This window comes from Lepidochelys olivacea (assembly GCF_965140295.1).
Source record: "Lepidochelys olivacea isolate rLepOli2 genome assembly, chromosome: 23".
Lineage (NCBI taxonomy): Eukaryota > Metazoa > Chordata > Testudines > Cheloniidae > Lepidochelys > Lepidochelys olivacea.
The window spans coordinates 8,195,403-8,216,108 of NC_140433.1; the positions used below are offsets into that span (position 1 = coordinate 8,195,403).

Sequence of the window (20,706 nt, forward strand, 5' to 3'; positions counted from 1 at the left end):
TACAGGCTGGGGACGGATTGGCTAAACGGCAATTCTGTAGAAAAGGACCTGGGGATTATAGTGGATGAGAAGCTGGATATGAGTCAACAGTGTACCCTTGTCACCAGGAAGGCTAACAGCATATTGGGCTGCATTAGTAGGACCATTGCCAGCAGATCAAGGGAAGTGAGTATTCCCCTCTATTTGGTACTGGTGAGGCCACAGCTGGAGTACTGCATCCAGTTTTGGGCCCCCCACTACAGAAAGGATGTGAAGAAATTGGAGAGAGTCCAGTGGAGGGCAATGAAAATTATTAGGGGGCTGGGAGACATCACTTACAAGGAGAGTCTGAGAAAACTGGGCTTATTTAGTCTGCAGAAGAGAAGAGTGGGGGGTCAGGATTTGATAGCAGCCTTCAACTTCCTGAAGGGGGGTTCCAAAGAGGATGGAGCTCGGCTGTTCTCAGTGGTGGCAGATGACAGAAAAAGGAGCAATGGTCTCAAGTTGCAGTGGGGGAGGTCTAGGTTGGATATTCGGAAAAAACTATTTTACTAGGAGGGTACTGAAGCACTGGAATGGGTTACCTAGGGAGATGGTGGAATCTCCATCTGTAGAGGTTTTTAAGGCCTGACTTGACAAAACCCTGGCTGGGATGATTTACTAGGTGTTGGTCCAGCTTTGAGCAGGGGGTTGGACTAGATGACCTCCTGAGGTCTCTTCCAACTCTAATCTTCTATGATTCTATGAAAGGGCTGGATACTCACAAGGAGTTTGGAGGCTAAAAAAAAAAAAAAAAATCACAGAGTTGCTCACAGCCTGAGTTAGGCACTCAACGCACCCACACAATGAATGGAGAGCCAGAGGTGCCTCACACAGCCAGGCTCAAAGAGCTCCCTGTTAGGGTTCCACCGGCCCAGGCTAGCCTGGGGGCACGGCGAGGCCCACACATGGCAGCTTTGAAACTGGGAGGGACTGGACAGCCTCTCCCTGACACGCACAGACAAGCAGAGCGACATGGATTGTCCCAGGGGACGGGGCGGGGCTCCCACTCCTCTACAAACACATCATTTCACTCAACCTGCACCATCTGTGTGGAGCTGCACCTACCCAGCGCTGTACCCCCAGGATGCTGGACACCCAAGCCACAACCTCCACACTTAAAAATCCTCCCAAAATGCCACCGGGACTTGTGATCCATTCCATATGCAGGGAGCAGAGCGGTGTGGCCGAGCGGAATGGGGGGGGTGAGCTGAACTGCCCGGTCACACAGACACAAATGCCTTTTCCACAGGCTCCGCTCCCTGGCAGAGCACAACCAAGGGACACCCTAGCAGCAGTCACACTCAGTCACATGCCAGCGAACACCAGGAATGCCCTGCACCTTAGAGCATGCAGCAGGAGAACCATGGCTCTATGCTATAGAGCTCTAAGTTCCCCCCTGGGCCGCTCCACACCTGGAGGGGAGATCTCTCCTGCCACGGGAGTCAAAGAGGGGCTGCCCTCCCCCTGGGCCTAGTTGCCTCTCTAAAGGACATGATAATCCAAGTGTATGCCTGTGAGCCTGCTCCCTGCTGGAAAACATACCCCCTGTGAACGCCTTCCTCTGCTGAAACACACACAGGCTCCAGGCCCACCCATAGCCTAGCTCCGGCGGGAATATTAGCGCAGACCCCACACACACACACAGAGCCCACATGTCAAAGCAATGCACCCCTGCCATCCTGCCCTGAGCCCAAAACGCTCAGCTCTTCCACAGGGAGAACAGGGCTTTCAGCCAGACAGAGCCCCAGGACACCCACCCACCCAGCAAGGAACCCAACCGCTCCATCAGGGCCTCACACAGAGTTACAAAAAGATCCCGGGGCTTGGGAACCCCTCTGTGAAGGGGAACCTCTCTGTTCCCGGGCTTGGCAACCCCTCGCTGGCTGAGTGCCGTGCATTTCGGCACATCTGGGCTCGCTGCTAGCCTCCCTGGTGACAGACACACTCAGGTGACCAATCACTGGAGGAGTTTAGCCCATGCAGGCCCTGTGCCAGAGATCAATGCTCCATGAAAGCCAGGGGGCCCAGATCCGGTGCCTACACAGCTGCTCTGTGATAGAGGATCGGGTTTTAGCAGCACTGGCTCCTGACATCCCCGGCACCAGTTCTGAACACCCAATGAAAGCCAGAGCCTGGGTCACATTTGGCCTGCTCCCCATCACCAGCATGGAGAGTACTGGGCACCTGGGGAGGAGGGCAGCCTACTGCCCTCACAACCCTCCTTCCCCAGACTCTGGAGCACAGATGGAAGTTTGTCCTTACCTAGCATTAGGATTACCATACGTCCAGGTTTTCCCGGATATTTCCTCTTTTTTGATCCACCGCCCTCTGTCCTGGCGGATTTGTCAAATAAGAGGCAACGTCTGGAATTTTTGTGAGCCAAGGTCGCAACTCAGATGGATCTCTGATTGGTCCCTTCCCTGCAGCCACAGCAGCTGGATCCCGCCATGGATGCCGGAATGGGGGGCCACTTTTGACCAGCTGTAAGGATGAGCGATGGGGAGAGGGGGCAGGGGCCCGGGGGGGAAGGGGCAGAAAGATGGCGGGGGTCCTGGGGAAAGGGATGATGCAAGGGAGGGAGTTTGGGGGGAAGGGGCAGCATGAGGGCAGGGGCTCTGGGGGAAGGGGCGGAATGAGGGCAGGGGCCCGGGGTGAAGGGGCGGAACGAGGGCAGGGGCTTGGGGAGATGGGGCAGCAGGAGGGCGGGGACTCGGGGGGAGGGGCAGTGCAAGAGCAGGGTCTCGGGGAAGGGGCGGTGTGTGGGCAGGGGCTCTGGGAGAAGGGGTGATGCTAGGGCACGGGCCTGGGGGGAAGGGGCGGCGCGAGGGTGGGGACTTGGGAGGAACGGGTGGCATGGAGGGTGGGACCACTGTTCGGTTGCCGGTGGCCCCCCCACTTTTAGGAAACTTCTGGTGCTCCTGGATCCCATCCACATCGTCCTGGGGAGGGGGAGAGGCCTGCAGGGAGATGCTGACTAACAGTTGACACTGTGTCCCGGGTCTGTGCAGCCACCCTGCCACTGTGACAGGGAGTAACGCTGCCCCCCACCTCGAGAGTGAGGCTGCAGGACTCCCTCCAACATTCCCCCAGGTACCCCTCCCAGTACACACACACCCCTCCAGTACCCCCCAAACATCCCTGCCAGCACCCCCCAGGTACTCCCTTCTGTTCCCCCCAGATTCCCCCCTTCCCCCCACAATAGTGTCCTCTTTGGGGGAACCTAAACTATGGTTACCCTACCTAGGGAGAGGTCAATGGACTTTTGAAGCATCTGCTAAGAAAGTGTCTCAAAAGTGTTGTCTAAAAGAGGCAGAGCCGCTTGAACAGGCCTTTTGCAGAAAGATGGAAGTACCTAATTCCTAGAGCCCTGCATGCTCGCTGATATCTGCTTTATAGCCACGGATCCATGGATCCAGATATCCATGGATCATTTTTGTGGATTGCAGCTCGGATGCAGATACAAATTTTGTATCCACGTGGGGCTCTACTAATTTCACGCCCCAGGGATGGAAGAGGATGACTTGCTGATAGTGCTTCGTTACCATTATACACACAGTTCCATAGAGCTATAGACCTGAAGGCCAGAAGGGACCACCATGATCATTTAGGCTGACCTGCACATTGCAGTGAAATGCACAACAGGTTCGCGCCTGGATGCAGCTGCTGTCTCCGAGTCTAGCTGTGTAATAGTACCGCAGAGTGTTTAGACAGCACAAGGACAGGGTCGGGGAGGGAAGGATAGAGAGGAGCTTTCTGTATCTGTAAGCTGGCCCATTCCTTTCCAATAAGCAAGGCACCATCATGCAGCTGCACCTTATCTACACACTAGAAACAGTAATGATCATTTACTGGGGACCCAGGCTGGCTGCTGCACAGACTGGTGGGCCTGGTGCCCTGAGCTCAGGGGGCATCAGGCACAGACAGACAGACAGATGGGGTCTGACGCCCCAAGCTCAGGGGGCGTCGGGCATAGACAGACAGATGGGGCCTGGCTCCCCGAGCTCAGGGGCATTGGGCACAGACAGGGCCTGGCACATCCAGTATAGACAGACAGGGCCTGGCGCATCGGACAGAGGCAGACACCCGTAGTCAGTCTCTCTCCATAGCTCGTCTGAATGTGGGGAAGGAGCCGGCTGTCCCTGTGCACCGGACAATGGTTCTGCAGGGCGCACCACATGCTATCTGCATGGCTGGGCACAGGCTGCTCAGGGATGGACGTGGGAGCTGCACCAGGGAAAGCTGTGGGGGTGGGACAGAGCAGGGGAGCTTTCCAAGGCAGCTGGGGAAGGCAATGCAGAACTGAGACCTCCAGCCAGCAGCCCCAGCCCCATCAGCGTCCCCACAGCCCAGGCAGCTGGCAGCCCTGGGGCTGCTCTGTGCAGGGTCCCACCGGCCCGTCTCTCACTGCAGGCTGAGCCGAGCCCAGCCCAGCCTGGCCGGCATGCGGCTCTCACAGCACCGCGTCTTCCCTCACCAGCCAGGTCATCTCACTGTGGGGCTCCTCAGGGGGCTCTGGATTTGCCACTCCCTGGGGCCGGGCCAGGGTCCCTGGAGCCCCCAGCTCCTCCAGGTGCACATGGCCTGCAAGCAAGAGGACAGGATGAAGGGCCCAGGCTAGGGTTCCCAACTTTCTAATTGCACAAAACCGAACACCCTTGCCCCACCCCTGCCCTTCTATGAGGCCCCACACCCCAGTCCCTCCAGCCCTCCTCCCTCCATCGCTTGCTGTCCCCCACCTTCACTCACTTTCACTGGGCTGGGGCTAGGGCAGGAGGTTGGGGCGTGGGAGTGGGTGAGGGCTCTGGCTGGGGGTGTGGGCTCTGGGGTGGGGCTGAGGATGAGGGGTTTGAGGTGCAAGAGGGGGCTCCAGAATGGGGCCAAGGGATCTGGAGTGCGGGAGGGGGCTCAGGGCTGGGGTAGCGGGTTGAGGTGTGGAAGGGTGTGTGGGGTCAGGGAGGGACTTAGGGGGCAGGAGGGGGTTCTGAACTAGGGCAGGGGGTTGGGGTCAGGGTGCGGGCTCTGGGAGGGAGTTAGGGTGCAGGAGGGGGTTCTGACCTAGGGCAGGGGTTGGGGTGAGGGTGCGGGCTCTGGGAGGGAGTTAGGGTGCAGGAGGGGGTTCTGACCTAGGGCAGGGGGTTGGGGTGAGGGTGCGGGCTCTGGGCGAGAGTTAGGGTACAGGAGGGGGTTCTGACCTAGGGCAGGGATTGGGGTGAGGGTGCAGGCTCTGGGAGGGAGTTAGGGTGCAGGAGGGGGTTCTGACCTAGGGCAGGGGGTTGGGGTGAGGGTGCGGGCTCTGGGAGGGAGATAGGGTGCAGGAGGGGGTTCTGAACTAGGGCAGGGGGTTGGGGTCAGGGTGCGGGCTCTGGGAGGGAGTTAGGGTGCAGGAGGGGGTTCTGACCTAGGGCAGGGGTTGGGGTGAGGGTGCGGGCTCTGGGAGGGAGATAGGGTGCAGGAGGGGGTTCTGACCTAGGGCAGGGGGTTGGGGTGAGGGTGTGGGCTCTGGGAGGGAGATAGGGTGCAGGAGGGGGTTCTGACCTAGGGCAGGGGGTTGGGGTGAGGGTGTGGGCTCTGGGAAGGACTTAGGGTGCAGGAGGGGGTTCTGACCTAGGGCAGGGGGTTGGGGTGAGGGTGCGGGCTCTGGGAGGGAGTTAGGGTGCAGGAGGGGGTTCTGACCTAGGGCAGGGGTTGGGGTGAGGGTGCGGGCTCTGGGAGGGAGTTAGGGTGCAGGAGGGGGTTCTGACCTGAGGCAGGGGGTTGGGGTCAGGGTGCGGGCTCTGGGAAGGAGTTAGGGTGCAGGAGGGGGTTCTGACCTAGGGCAGGGGGTTGGGGTGAGGGTGCGGGCTGTGGGAGGGAGATAGGGTGCAGGAGGGGGTTCTGACCTAGGGCAGGGGTTGGGGTGAGGGTGCGGGCTCTGGGCGAGAGTTAGGGTGCAGGAGGGGGTTCTGACCTAGGGCAGGGATTGGGGTGAGGGTGCAGGCTCTGGGAGGGAGTTAGGGTGCAGGAGGGGGTTCTGACCTAGGGCAGGGGGTTGGGGTGAGGGTGCGGGCTCTGGGAGGGAGATAGGGTGCAGGAAGGGGTTCTGAACTAGGGCAGGGGGTTGGGGTCAGGGTGCGGGCTCTGGGAGGGAGTTAGGGTGCAGGAGGGGGTTCTGACCTAGGGCAGGGGTTGGGGTGAGGGTGCGGGCTCTGGGAGGGAGTTAGGGTGCAGGAGGGGGTTCTGACCTAGGGCAGGGGTTGGGGTGAGGGTGCGGGCTCTGGGAGGGAGATAGGGTGCAGGAGGGGGTTCTGACCTAGGGCAGGGGGTTGGGGTGAGGGTGTGGGCTCTGGGAAGGAGTTAGGGTGCAGGAGGGGGTTCTGACCTAGGGCAGGGGGTTGGGGTGAGGGTGCGGGCTCTGGGAGGGAGTTAGGGTGCAGGAGGGGGTTCTGACCTAGGGCAGGGGGTTGGGGTGAGGGTGCGGGCTCTGGGAGGGAGTTAGGGTGCAGGAGGGGGTTCTGAGTTAGGGCAGGGGGTTGGGGTGAGGGTGCGGGCTGTGGGAGGGAGATAGGGTGCAGGAGGGGGTTCTGACGTAGGGCAGGGGTTGAGGTGAGAGTGCGGGCTCTGGGAGGGAGATAGGGTGCAGGAGGGGGTTCTGACGTAGGGCAGGTGTTGGGGTGAGGGTGCGGGCTCTGGGAGGGAGTTAGGGTGCAGGAGGGGGTTCTGACCTAGGGCAGGGGTTGGGGTGAGGGTGTGGGCTCTGGGAGGGAGATAGGGTGCAGGAGGGGGTTCTGACCTGAGGCAGGGGTTGGGGTGAGGGTGCGGGCTCTGGGAGGGAGTTAGGGTGCAGGAGGGGGTTCTGACCTAGGGCAGGGGTTGGGGTGAGGATGCGGGCTCTGGGAGGGAGTTAGGGTGCCGGAGGGGGTTCTGAGTTAGGGCAGGGGGTTGGGGTGAGAGTGCGGGCTCTGGGAGAGAGTTAGGGTGCAGGAGGGGTTTCTGACCTAGGGCAGGGGTTGGGGTGAGGGTGCGGGAGGGGGTTCTGACCTAGGGCAGGGGGTTGGGGTGAGGGTGCGGGCTCTGGGAGGGAGTTAGGGTGCAGGAGGGGGTTCTGAGTTAGGGCAGGGGGTTGGGGTGAGGGTGCAGGCTCTGGGAGGGAGTTAGGGTGCCGGAGGGGGTTCTGACCTAGGGCAGGGGGTTGGGGTGAGGGTGCGGGCTCTGGGAGGGAGTTAGGGTTCAGGAGGGGGTTCTGAGTTTGGGCAGGGGTTGGGGTGAGGGTGTGGGCTCTGGGAAGGAGTTAGGGTGCAGGAGGGGGTTCTGAGTTAGGGCAGGGGGTTGGGGTGAGGGTGCGGGCTCTGGGAGGGAGTTAGGGTGCAGGAGGGGGTTCTGACCTAGGGCAGGGGGTTGGGGTCAGGGTGCGGGCTCTGGTAGGGAGTTAGGGTGCAGGAGGGGGTTCTGACCTAGGGCAGGGGGTTGGGGTGAGGGTGCGGACTCTGGGAGAGAGTTAGGGTGCAGGAGGGGGTTCTGACCTAGGGCAGGGGTTGGGGTGAGGGTGCGGGCTCTGGGAGGGAGTTAGGGTGCAGGAGGGAGTTCTGACCTAGGGCAGGGGTTGGGGTGAGGGTGCGGGCTCTGGGAAGGAGTTAGGGTGCCGGAGGGGGTTCTGACCTAGGACAGGGGGTTCGGGGTGCAGGCTCCGGCCAAGCAGCACTTACCTCAGGCAGCTCCCGGTTTGCAGCGCCGCGGGCTTAAGGCAGGCTCCCTGCCTATCCTGGCTCCACACTGCTCCTGGAAGCAGCCGGCAGGTCCGGCCCCGAGGCAGAAGCGCAGCCACCAGGCGGCTCTGCCCGGTGCATTCTGCCTGCTCTAGCAGGCACTGCCCCCACATCTCCCATGGACCTTGGTTCCCGGCCAATGAGAGCTGCAGAGCCGGCGCTGGGGGCAGGGGCAGCATGCAGGGTTTCCCTGGTCACCCCTGCACCTAGGGATCGCAGGGACATGGCGGCCACTTCCTGGGATCTGCGCACATCCAGGGCAGGGAGGGAGCCTGCCTTAGCCCTGCTGCGCCACCGACTGGACTTTTAACGGCCCAGTCAGTGGTGCTGACCCGAGCCACCAGGGTCCCTTTTCGATTGGGCGTTCCAGTCAAAAAATGGATGCCTGGCAACCCTAGCCCACCCTCCCCCCAAGCCAGCATGCCAGGGCACCTTGTGAATGGGACCCCACTGCCAGGGCAGGGCTGTAGGGATGGGGCACCCGCAGGCCAGGACCGTGGGCCTGGGCATGGCAGTCAGAGCAGAGATCCCAGTAGCTGTGAGAGCAGAAGGTTCCCATGCAGGGAGGCAGCACAGGGCATGGACAGGGCACTGGCCTGTAGCTCAGGGATACTGGGCTCCAGCTGGGGTTGGATTCCTGGGTCAGGACAGCAGGGCAACCCTTGTCCCAGCCCCCCCTTTCTCTCCCCTGCAGGGGTCCAGGGCTCTTACCCAGGGGGTTCCCAGCGGCTCTGTCCCGACGCCTCCTCCAGCAGAGCAGTGCCCCACAGATCAGCACCACCAGGGCACCCAGGCCGAGGAGCACAGAGCAGAGTAGCCCAGGGCCTAGGGAGAGAGCCAGGCAATGAGCTGTGCCTCGTCTCTGCCCCACAGCCCCTGAGTCTGACTCCCTCCAGATGCACAGGCCCCTGCCAAGGCTGACTCCATAACCTGCCTGGGCCCGACTCCGTCCTCCATGCACAGTAGGGTGACCATACATCCCGTTTTGGCCAGGACAGTCCCTTTCTTAAGCCCTGTCCCAGCCATTCTGACTTTTTTGGCAAAAGTGGGCTTATGTCAAAAAGTGGGGTTCAGAGGAACATTGCGGGGGCAGGTAGCGATGCCAGCGCCGTGCAGAGGGAGAGGCAGGGGTCAGGTGGGGGGCAGGCAGGGCTCAAGCGAGCAGCAATGCAAGCCCCAGCCTGGTATGAGGGGGCAGGCAGGACTCAGGTGAATGGCTCAGACCAGCCCCGCATGGTTGGGGAGGAGGGCTTGGTCTATCCCCATGTGGTGTTCTGTTTTCCCTTTGGGAAATATGGTCACCCTACCCCACAGGCCCCCCCCCCAACAGCCAGAGGCAGATTAAGGTTTCCTGGGGCCCCTCCCTAACTCTTCTGCCTGCAACCCCGCCCACAGCCCCATCCCGTTCTGCCCCTTCCCCCGCAGCCCTGCGCCTGGTGCACCCACTGTCCTGACCCACTCCACCCCCCGCACTGCGGCCCCCACAAGACATTTGCTCCTCTCGGCCCCTCCCAACTTCAGCCCCAAGGCCGGAGAAGCTCTGTCCCCACTGCCACAGGCCCGGGGCCGCAGCGGGGAGAGGGCGCGCTCCTCCGGGCCCGGGGCCGCGGCAGTTGCCAACTTTCTACTCGCACAAAACTGAACACCCTTGCCCCGCCCCGCTCCTCCTCTGAGGCCCTGCCCATGCCCCACCCCTTCTCTGAGGCTCCCCGCCCGCTCCCTCCATTCCCCCCCACCCCATCACTTGCTCTCCCCACCCTCACTCACTCACTTTCACCGGGCTGGCTCAGGGCTGGGGCAGGGAGTTGGGGCATGGCGGGGGAGAGTGAGGGCTCTGGCTGAGGGTGCAGGCTCTGGGATGGGGCTAGGGATGCGGGGTTTGGGGTGCAGAAACGGGCTCTGGGCTTGGGCTCAGGGGTTCAGATGGCTCTGGGTTGGGGCAGGGGCTTGGGGTACAGGGGGTGTGAGGGCTCTGGCTGGGGGTGCAGACTCCACGGTGAAGCTGGGGATGAGGAGTTTGGGGTGTAGGAGGGTGCTCTGGGCTGGGACTGAGGGGTTCGGAGGGTGGGAGGGGGATCAGGGCTGGGGCAGGGAGTTGGGGCACAGCAGGGGAAAGTGAGGGCTCCGGCTGGGGGTGCGGGCTCTGGCGTGGGGCTGTGGATGAGAGGTTTGGGATGTAGGAGGGTGCGCTCAGCTGGGATCAAGGGGTTCAGAGGGTGGGAGGGGGATCAGGGCTGGAGCTGGGGCAGGGGACTGGGGCCTGGGAGGGAGTCAGGGGTGCATTCTCCAGGCAGCACTTACCTCAAGCTTCTCCTGGAAGCAGCAGCATGTCCCCACTTTGGCTCCTACGTGGTGGCGCGGCCAGGAGGCTCTGCATGCTGCCTGGTCCACAGGCACTGCTCCCATTGCCCGTGGTTCCTGGCCAATGGGAGCTGCAGAGGCAGTGCTTGGGGCGGGGATAGCATGTGGAGCTCCCTGGATGCCCAAAGTGTAGGATCCAGAGAGGGGACATGCTGGCTGCTTTCCAAGAGCCGCAGGGAGCCTGCCAGCCCTGCTGCACGGTGCTGCCAACCGGACAGTCAATGGCATGGTCAGCAGTGCTGACCGTAGCCACCAGGATCCCTTTTGGACCAGATGTTCTGGTCAAAAACTGGGGGTGCAGGGACCATTCCCAGCCCAAGGAGTGGGCAGGGGAATGGGTTAGAGAGAGGGTTGGGGGCACTAGCTCCCAGAGGCCTCTTCCCAGCTGCTCTCACAGGCCCTGTCCCTCAGACTCCTCCCCAGGCCCTGCCCCCCAGACTCCTCCCCAGGCCCCACAGGCTCTCTGCCCCGCAGATCTGTGCTCTGGGTTTGCCTGCAGGGGTTGCAGCCTCCAGCACCGGAGCCAGGGCTGGCAGGAGAGGGAGCCCCGTGGCAGAGGAGGCTGCTCAGAGACCCAGGAGTGGTGCCCCAGGCTGAGCAGGGCTGTCAGAACCGCTGGGACAGCCAGTATCCTCGGTGTGGTGAGCAGGAGCCCTGGCGCTGTCCCCCTGGAGCCCGGCCACCCCCTGACATGGCCAGGGTGTCACTCCCGCCCACCCCATGTCTGCAGGAACATGGGCATGGCTACGGCGCACAGCGCTGGTCACTCACCGGCCTGCCCAGCACACACCACGCTGGCCTCGGAGCCACGGCCACACAGCCCGGGACCCAGCCGGCTCAGCTGGCACTCAGTGATGAGAGACTCCTGGCCCAAGCAGCTCACGCCCTCCAGCCAGACGTCGCCGGCCCCGTGACCGAACTGAGCAACGCCTGGGGCTGACAGCGCCGTGCCGCAGCCCAGCTGCTTGCACACCACCCCCGCCTCCGGCAGGCCCCAGCCGGCGTCACACACGGCACCCCAGGTGTCGTTAATCAGCACCTCCACTCGCCCGGAGCAGGAGCTTGGGCCACTTGTCAGCCGCAGCCTCAGCTGGCCCTGATCTGAAACACAAAGCACAGGGCACAAGAGGCTGTTCCCTGCTGCCAGACGCCCGAATACCCGGCACCGCACGCGGGGGGGGAGGGGGGGTCTGCACAGAGCAGAGAGGAGCATTTCTATATCACCCCACCTGTGTGTGCACACACGCACTCACAGACACACACGCACACCCCCACACGCAATGCCACACAAGCAGACACACACAGAATCCCATGCACAACCCCCATACGTCCCTATGCACCCCCACACATTGCCTCAAACACACAGACTGCCACATGCACACACGCACCGCTGCACATGTATGCCAATATTCATAGACTGTCTCGTGCATACCCCTTCACACACACACCTACACAACACTGCCACAAACAGGTACAGAGACGCACACACACACCACCACATGTAGGCCGACTCTCAGGGGTTAGCACCCTCCGCAGAGCCCGCACCCCACTTCCAGCAGCACAAGCTCCTACCGCCCTGGGTGTTACCTGAGCACACAACACTGGCATCTTCTCCAGGGTTACAGCCATGCTCTCCCCAAGGCCTAGCCTTGCATTCGGTGAGGGCAGCTTCTGCCCCTGTGCACTGAACCTCATCCAGCCACACGTGGTCAGATCCTTGTCCAAAGTGAGCCCCATGTGGCGCTGATAATGCTGTCCCACAGCCCAGCTGCCTGCACACAACTTCAGCCTCGAACAAGCCCCAGCTGTCATCACACACGGTTCCCCACTGCTGGTTGTGAAGCACCTCCACTCTCCCAGCGCAGCGACTCGGGCCGTTCACCAGTCTGAGCGAAGCCACTTCTGAAATGCCTGAGCCTGCAAATACCCCAAGGGAATAAAGACTTAGGGAGGTTTCTGTGCATCTGATCTGTAGTGACACAGGGAACATAGCGCCTTGAGACACAGGACTGGCTGGAGAGGCAGACTCTGGAAATTGAGAGCAAGGAAACTGCCAGCTGTTGCTCGTCTCTACTGTGTTCAGGGAAACAGAACTTTGTAAATAAACCAGATCACACCAAAGAAACACCTGATTTGTTTAATTAATTTCTCCTCTTCCCAGAAACACCCATCAAGGCCCCTCTATGGCTAATGCAACAAACAGGCAACACTCCTCATTTAGGAAGAGCAGAGGGGGGATAGCACCCTGACTTGCTTTACAGTTAGTGAGCGCTCAGCAGTGGAAAGTGTAGGGAACACTGTTCCCATGGAGACATGGCAACAGGGCAAGGTTGCCAACTTTCTAATCGCACAAGACCAAACTGCCATGAAATAATTCCTAGAGCAGATGGTTTAGAAAAATGTCCAATCTTGATTCAAAAATTGCTAGCAATAGAGAATCCACCACAACCCTTGGAAAATTGTTCCAATGCTTAATTACTCTCACGTACGCCTTATTTCCAGTCTGAATTTGTCCAGCTTCAACTTCCAGCCATTGGATTGTACTATACCCTTCTCAGCTAGACAGTTTGTTCCCTATAGTGTGATACAGGAGGGCCAGGGAGAGTGCTAGACATATAAGCTCAAGGCTAATTAAGGCGTGGTTCCCTGTAGACTAGGGAAGGTGGCTGCAGGTTAATTGGCGCACCTGCAGTCAATTAAGGCCCCGTTAGGAACCTAATAAAACCCCCTACATCAGGCAGCTAAAGGAGGAAAGAGGAAGGACTGGAGCTTGGAGGTGTGTTGAGAGACCTGAGACTGGGCAGAAGGTAGACCCTGCCTGCCCCAGTATCTAAGGTCTGAGGGTAACCCCATCTAAGGGAGATGAGAGTAAGAAACCCACAGTGGTTGAGAGGGGCTGGGACTCAGAGCAAGGAGCAAACCCAGACCCCTCCCCCGCTTCCCTCCTCTACCACCTTCCCAGGGCTAGTAGTGGGGCCCTCAGCACCCCAGAGCAGGGGCAAAGGGGGGCATCTTAGCTCCCCGCCAAGAAAAGCACAGGACCCACCAAACTAAAATTGGCCATCTTGCCACAATAGGTACTTACAGACTGTGATCAAGTCACCTGTGATGGGGGTGAGGGAACCCCATCCTCTGAACTACCCTCTGCCTCACATTAGTGAGGCCAAATGGCTAGAGTTGATATGATTGGCTCTGTCTCCAGGACTGTATGGCCTAGTGGTCAGAGTCAATTTGGCTACCCTTGTCCTTAGGGGTAGAGGACCTAATGGTAAGGGTTGATACAGATGCCCTCTCCCTCAGGGCTGTGTGGCCCAATGGCCAGAATCAGCAGAGTTGCCCTTATCCACAGGGGACTAAGGCTTTGCAGCCAGAGCCAATGAGCTGCCCCCCCTGAGAGGAAGCAGGGGGACTCGGGCCCACCAGGCTCTGCTGGGTCCCAATCTAGGGCCCTAACAGTGGTGGAGCATTCTGCCACTGAGTCAGCGGGGCTCCAACTGAAACATGCCAACTTCCCACTGGAATACAGCTAGTCCCTGCCCTGGGCCACTTCCTACCAGGCTTCCTAGTGACTTGATGTTCAGGTAGTAAGAACTGGCCAGGCTCCCTGCTCCTACACAGGTCAGAGATACGGTGGAGTCTTAGGGCAGGTCGACACTACAAACTTGCAGCTGCACCACTGTAGCTGCACGGCTGTGGTGCTCCTGATGAGGATGCTCTAAGCCAGGGGTTTTCCACCTTTCTTCATTTGTGGACCCTGAAAAAATTTCGAATGGAGGTGGGGACCCCTTTGGAAATCTCAGACCTAGATTGTGGACCATCAAGCATTCATGGATCACAGGCTGAAAACCACAGTTCTGTGGTAACAACAACCTTTTGTTGACCCCTTAGGCATAGTCTGCAAACACCCAGGGCCAGCGGGCCACAGACTGAAAACCACTGCTCTCAGCCGAGGGGCGAGCTCTCTGTTCGGCTTACTATCAGAGTCCCCGGGCGATACTCTGGAACTGCTCCCTACGAAGCCAGGCAGGACTCTGGGGAAGTCTCCTTTCTGTGAGCAGCCTGTCTGCAGGGCAAAAAGCTCACACAGCTTCCACCTTCCTGGGTCTGACCTCGGAGTATTCAGCATCCTCTGCCCCTCCGTGCGCTTCCCACAGCGAGTCCGCCCAGGCAGGCTCCTGGGGAAGCCGGAGGGTCCTGCCCCCCAACTCCGCAGTCAGACGTGACTCTCAGCCAGCCAGTAAAACAGAGGTTTATTAGATGACAGGAACATGGTCTAAAACAGAGCTTGTAGGTACAGAGAACAGGACCCCTCAGCTGGGTCCATTTTGGGGGAGGGGAGGGCAGTGAGCCAGACAACCCCGTCTGCACTTCACTCCATGTCCCCAGCCAGTCCCAAACTGACTCACCCTCCAGCCCCTCCTCCTCTGGGCTTTGTCCCTTTCCTGGGCCAGGAGGTCACCTGATTCCTTTTTTTTTTTTTTTTCCAACACTTTAGCTCTCACCTTGCAGGGGGGAAGGGCCAGGCCATCAGTTGCCAGAAACAGGGTGTCAGCTGTTCTCTGTGTCCAGGCCCCTGCACACACCTGCCCTCTAGGGCTCTGCAACGATCATACACCCTTATCCCACCACCTAGATACTTAAGAACTGCATAGGGGAAACTGAGGCACCCCCACAATATTCAGAGAAAACATTAAGAACATTCCCACTTTGTCACATTTACTATCTCCATGAGAGGCAGTAGGTATGCCCATGGGAGATGCTGTCCTGCTAACATAGCACCTTCTACATGGGCAGTTGAGGTCTGTATAGCTACGTCACTCAGGGGTGAGGATTTTTCACAGCCCTGAGCAACGTAGTTATACTGAAGTAATTGTGTAGCATAACCCTGGCCTTGTCTCAGTGGCCTGAGGACAGCATTCCAGCAGGTGGAGGAAAAGAGGAGCCGGAAGGGAGCATAGCAGACACGAGATGCCAGGAGAGAGGAGAATGGAATGCCCTTGAAGGAAGGACAGAAGGTGCAGCAGTGGCTACACAACTGGAAAAAGCCTCCTAGAAAACAATTCCAAACGTACTCCTTTTTGGAGGGGACTTTACATGGTCATTACCAGCTGAACAACCTTATCCTTGCTGATACCAAAAGCAAGAGCATGCAGCTTACCTCAGCACACTGCCATCTTCTACAGACAGCTTGTCCACAACAGATAGGCCTCACCGAGAGGGCATGAGCCTTGAACTCACTGATAATCTAGGTCCAGCTATGACTGATATCTCCATGAGCGAATACAGGACTCGAGCAGGCAGACTGACAAGGAAACCTGTGTGGATGGCAGAGTACCTGGGTTCCTAGGAGTTATTGTTTTAAATTCTCATTTAACTGGCAGTGGGGAGGGGAAAGCTCTAGTGATCAGTGCAGACAGCACCAATACCAACAGATGGGGCTGATGCTGGATCTTTATCTGAGTCTTAAGTTACAGAGAATGACGCAGAAAAGGCACAAAGAAGCCCAGACACAGCCAGAGAATCGCTGATCATGTGACCTTCTGAAACATGCTAAGAGCTATGGGTCAGGGTGAGCTGAGAGAGACTTTGAACTGTGAGCAACGAAACTCTCCCCCTTTGTTTGATTTTCTGCTGTGTTCAGCGAGACGGGACTTTGTACATGCTTTGTACATAACCAGGACTGCGTTGCAGAAATCCAGCAATGTTAATAACTGTCTCCCTCCTCTTACTTGATATTCCTCCACTTACACATCGCAGGATCACGTTTGCCCGCTTAGCTACAGCATCTTCAATCTCCCCTTCTATCAGAAACAACCCACTTGATCCTGAAAATTAGCTAACTGCTCCGATCAAAAAGGAGTAACTATCATCATACTATCGCCTTTGCGAGGCGCCCGAGGTGGTGTTTAATTTTCCCAGATCAGTGGGTGGGGGCTTGAGCCGGTTCTGTTTTGCTTTGTTTTGTTTCTTCTGTTTTGTATGGACCCTGACCCTTGCTGCCGGCTCCACCTGCCAGAAGGCTGCACATACTTAAATTCTGTAAGGAGTCTGACATTCTGATAAGAAACATTAACACTATGCAGAACCAACATAGCCCAGATCAAATGGATTAAAAAGTGGCTCTCAAAAATAATTGTAAATGGGGAATTGTCATCCCACAGGGGGTGTTTCTGGTGGGGGTCTCACAGGGAGGTGGTCTCGATCCAGTGCTATTCAATATCTTTATCAGTGATCTAGAAGAGCATATCAATTCATTGTTGGTAAAGTCTGCAAGAGACACACAGACTAGTGGAGCGGTAAATAATGATGAGGCCAGGTCCTTTCTACACAGCAAACTGGGTCACTTTGTAAGATGAACTCATTTGAACAGCATGTATTTAAGTACAGACAAGTGTGAGGTCACACACCTAGGAACAAAGGCCCATGTCTTCAAGGCTCCCTTTTGGGATATAGGCCAAAGAATGTAGGTCACATGTACAGTACAGGGGGCTGTAATGTGGAAAGGAATGACTCCGCAAAGAATGTAGTGGTCATGGTAGAAACCAACTGAACATGAGCTCTCTGCTCGGTGCTGTAGCTAGGAGGGCCACCGCAATCCCAGGATGTATAAATTGGAGAATGATGTTGAGTACGATCAGGAAAGTGGTATCACCTCCGTACACAGCATTAGTGAGACCGTTACTGGATATTGTATCCAGCTCTGCTGTCCACTCTTTAAATGGGATGGTGACCAACTGGAAACAGTTCAGAAAAGAGTACCAAGTAGGGTCTGAGGTCTGGAAAACCTGCATCACAATGAAAAACATAAGACACTCTGTCTATTTAGTTTAATCAAGAGAAAGTTAAGAGGTGACTTGATTACACTCTCTCAGTACCTTTCGGGGGATGAGATTTTAGGCACAGAGGGCTCTCGAATCCAGCAGACAAAAACAGAATGAGATCCAGTGACTGACGCTAGATATATTCAGAAATATCAGGGCATTGATACCAGTGAGTTTAATTAATTACTGGAACAATGTATCTAGAGACATGTAAGATCCTCTGGCACTTTAAGTCTATACAGGAAGAAGAAGACTGGGCGTCTTTCTTAAAAATCTGTGGTAACTCAAAAGTTTCAGAGCAGTAGCTGTGTTAGTCTGTATCTGTGAAAACAACAAGGAGTCCTTGTGGCACCTTAGAGACTAATGAATTTATCTGGGCATAAGCTTTCATGGGCTAAAACCCATTTCATCAGATGCCTGAAGTGAAAAATACAGTAAGCAGAATATATATTCTAGCACATGAAAAGATGGGAGTTGCCTTACCAAGTGGGGGTCAGTTCTAACAAGCCAATTCAATTAAGGTGGAAGTGGCCTAGTCTCAACAGTTGACAAGAAGGGGCGAATACCAAGGGAGGGAAAATTACTTTTGTAGTGCTAACAAGGCCAATGTAAACAAGGTGGCCCATTTCCAACAGCTGACAAGAAGGTGTGAGTATCAGCAGAGGGAAAATTACTTTTTGTAGTGACCCATCCACTCCCAGTTTTTATTCAGGCCTAATTTGATGGTATCCAGTTTGCAAATTAATTCCAGTTCTTCAATTTCTCGTTGGAGTTTGTTTTTGAAGTTTTTTTGTTGAAAAATTGCCACTTTTAATCTGTTATTGAGTGTCCAGGAGATTGAAGTGTTCTACTGGTTTTTGAATGTTACAATTTTTGATGTCTGATTTGTGCCCATTTAGTCTTTTGCATAGAGACTGTCTGGTCTGGCCAATGTACTTCGCAGAGGGGCATTGCTGGTACATGATGGCATATATCACATTGGTAGATGTGCAGGTGAACGAGCCCCTGATGGTATGGCTGATGTGGTTAGGCCCTATGATGGTGTCCCTTGAATAACTATGCAGACAGAGTTGGCAACAGGGTTTGTTGCAGGGATTGATTCCTGGGTTAGTGTTTTTGTTGTGTGGTGTATAGCTGCTGGTGAGTATTTGCTTCAGGTTGGGGGGCTGTTTGTAAGCGAGGACTGGCCTGTCTCCCAAGGTCTGTGAAAGTGAGGGATCATCCTTCAGGATAGGTTGAGTTGTGCCCTTGGCTTGAGAGATTCTCTCACCATGTTTTGCCGATGGCCTGACTCAGTGCTCAAAACGCTCCCTTCCAGCCTTAAACTCTGTTAGTCTGAACAGGCTCCACCCACCGAGACTGCATGAGAATGGGAGAACAGGATCTCTCCTCACCACTGAAATGAAGCCACCTCTTGGGTAGGGCCAGGCAGCTGAGAAATAGGACAGGGAAATATGGCCCAGCTGTTTAAAACACGAAGTGAGGAAGCAGCCTAAGCCCAATCATAGCTCCCGGAGAACATTCGGGATTAATTAGCTAAGATGCAAATTGGCCACAACAATGGGCGATACCAGACCTACTCTGGACAAAGTGACCCTCGTTTCTAGTCCATGTAATTGGCTACAGGCTCAATTTGACACCATATCCAGCCAGTGAGGCCTGTGATTACACAGTGCCCCATTGTGCCATAGCAGGGCAGGGGATCATAGGTTCATTGACTCCAAGGCTAGAACGTACCTTTGTGATCATCTAGTCTGATCTCCAGTACAGGGCAGAGAACTTCTCCCTAAATAATTCCTAGAGCAGAGCTTTTACAGAAACATCCATTCTTGACTCAACAATTGCCAGTGATGGAGAATCCACCACAACCCGTGGTAAATTGTCAGTAGTTAATTACCCTCATTATTCTAAATGTATGCTTCATTTCCACTCTGAATTTGTCTAGCTTCAGCTTCCAGCCATTGGATCTTGTTCTACCTTTCTCTGCTAGACTGAAGAGCCCATTATTAAATATTTGTTCCCTGGGTTGATTTTTGTGGACTGTGATCAAGTCACCTCTTACCCTTCTTTGTTAATAGACTGAGCTCCTTGAGCCAATTACTGTAAGGCAGGTTTTCTTATCCTTTAATCATTCTTATGGCTCTTCTACAACCCTCTCCAATTTATCAACATCCTTCCTGGATTGTGGGCACCAGAACTGAATACAGTATTCCTGCAATGGCCACAGCAGTGCCAAATATAGGCAAAATATCCTCTCTAAATACATCCCAGGATTGCATAGCCCTTTTGACCACAGAGTCTCCGTGAGAGCTCATGTCCAGCTGATTGTCCACCACAACCTGGAAATCTGTTTCTGATCCACTGTTTCTCAGGATATAATCCCCCACCATGTAAACATGATCTGCATTCTTTGTTGCTAGATGTAGATATTTACATTTAGCCATGTCAAAATGCATATTGTTTGCTTGCACCTAGCTTACCATGTTATCCAGATCACTCTGAATCAGTGACCTGTCCTCCCCCAATTTTTGTATCATCTGCAAACTTTAACACCTATGATTTTATATTTTTTCCAAGTCATTGATAAAAATGTTAAATAACATAGACCGAAGAACCACTCCCTGCCATGTTAATTTTATACTGTTCTAGCTTTTCAATCAAAATGTTTTGCGGTACCTTACAGAAGTCTAAGTCTATTTCATCCACACTATTACCTTTATCAACCAAACTGGTAATCTCATCAAAAAAAGATATCAAGTTAGTTTGACAAGATCTATTTTCCATTAAACCCACGTTCATTTCCATCAATTACATTACCCTCCTTTAATTCTTTATTGTTCTACTCCCATATCAGTCCCTCCATTGTCTTGCCTGGGATTGATGTCAGGCTGACAGGCCTGTAATTAGCTGAGTTATCCCTTTTACCCTTTTAAAAAAATGGAATAACATTAGCTTTCTTCCAGGCTGCTGGAGCTTTCCTAGCTCTCAAAGACTTATTGAAAATAAATATTAATGGTCCAGCATGCTCCTTCCTCGGCTGTTTTAAAATCCTTGGATGCAAATTACCTGGACTTGCTGATTTTAAACTACCTAACTTACATAGCTTCTATTTTAACATCCTCCTGATAGAATAGTGGAATGTTTGTGACTGGGAATGGAAACTTATATAAATATGTTTCCTAGTAGGCCAAGATTTTTAAAATGCATTATTTGCCAGGATTAAAAAAAGAACTCGAGAAATTCCTGGAGAATAGTTCCATCCGTGGCTATTAGCCAGGATGGGGAGGGATGCAACACCATGCTCGGAGTGTCCCTAGCCTCTTTGCCAGAAGCTGGGAATGGGCAACAGGGGATGGATCAGCTGATGATTGCCTGTTCTGTTCATTCCCTCTGAAGCACCTGGCCTTGGCCACTGTCAGAAACCCCACACTTCATAAATGGACCCAGTGTTTCTACTGGCCCTGAGTGGCTGGAGGCTCCATTCGACCCCAAATCCCACAAATGGGATCTACAGTTACCCAGCACCCCATTGTGCTGTAATGGGGCAGGGGATCAGAGCGATCAGCGACGGGGAGGGTCTCTCACTGAGGCACACGTACCGCTCCCTGCAGCGCAGGCCCTAAGTGCTGTGCTGGGGCACTGGGCTCAGCACTGACTGCGAGGGAAGAGCGCCCCCTCCAGTCCCTGCAGAACTCTGCACACCGCTGCACTGCGTCATTCAGGTTAGTAGTGACTGCCAGGGGTGAGCAACCCCTATGGAT

The 20,706-nt window shown here is 55.9% G+C and overlaps 1 protein-coding gene across 1 annotated transcript in view; it reads right to left on the reverse strand.

The window, feature by feature from the left end:
• Positions 1–3,232: 3,232 nt before the first annotated feature.
• Positions 3,233–20,706, reverse strand: part of SSC5D (scavenger receptor cysteine rich family member with 5 domains) — an 81,493-nt gene continuing 64,019 nt past the window's right edge. The window contains exons 8-11 of the mRNA XM_084612704.1: positions 11,712–12,041; positions 10,896–11,225; positions 8,475–8,588; positions 3,233–4,602 (exon numbers count right to left, since the gene is read on the reverse strand). Of these exons, the coding sequence (XP_084468830.1) occupies positions 4,472–4,602; positions 8,475–8,588; positions 10,896–11,225; positions 11,712–12,041 (905 nt within the window). The 3' untranslated portion in view covers positions 3,233–4,471. The remainder of the gene's footprint in view (positions 4,603–8,474; positions 8,589–10,895; positions 11,226–11,711; positions 12,042–20,706) is intronic.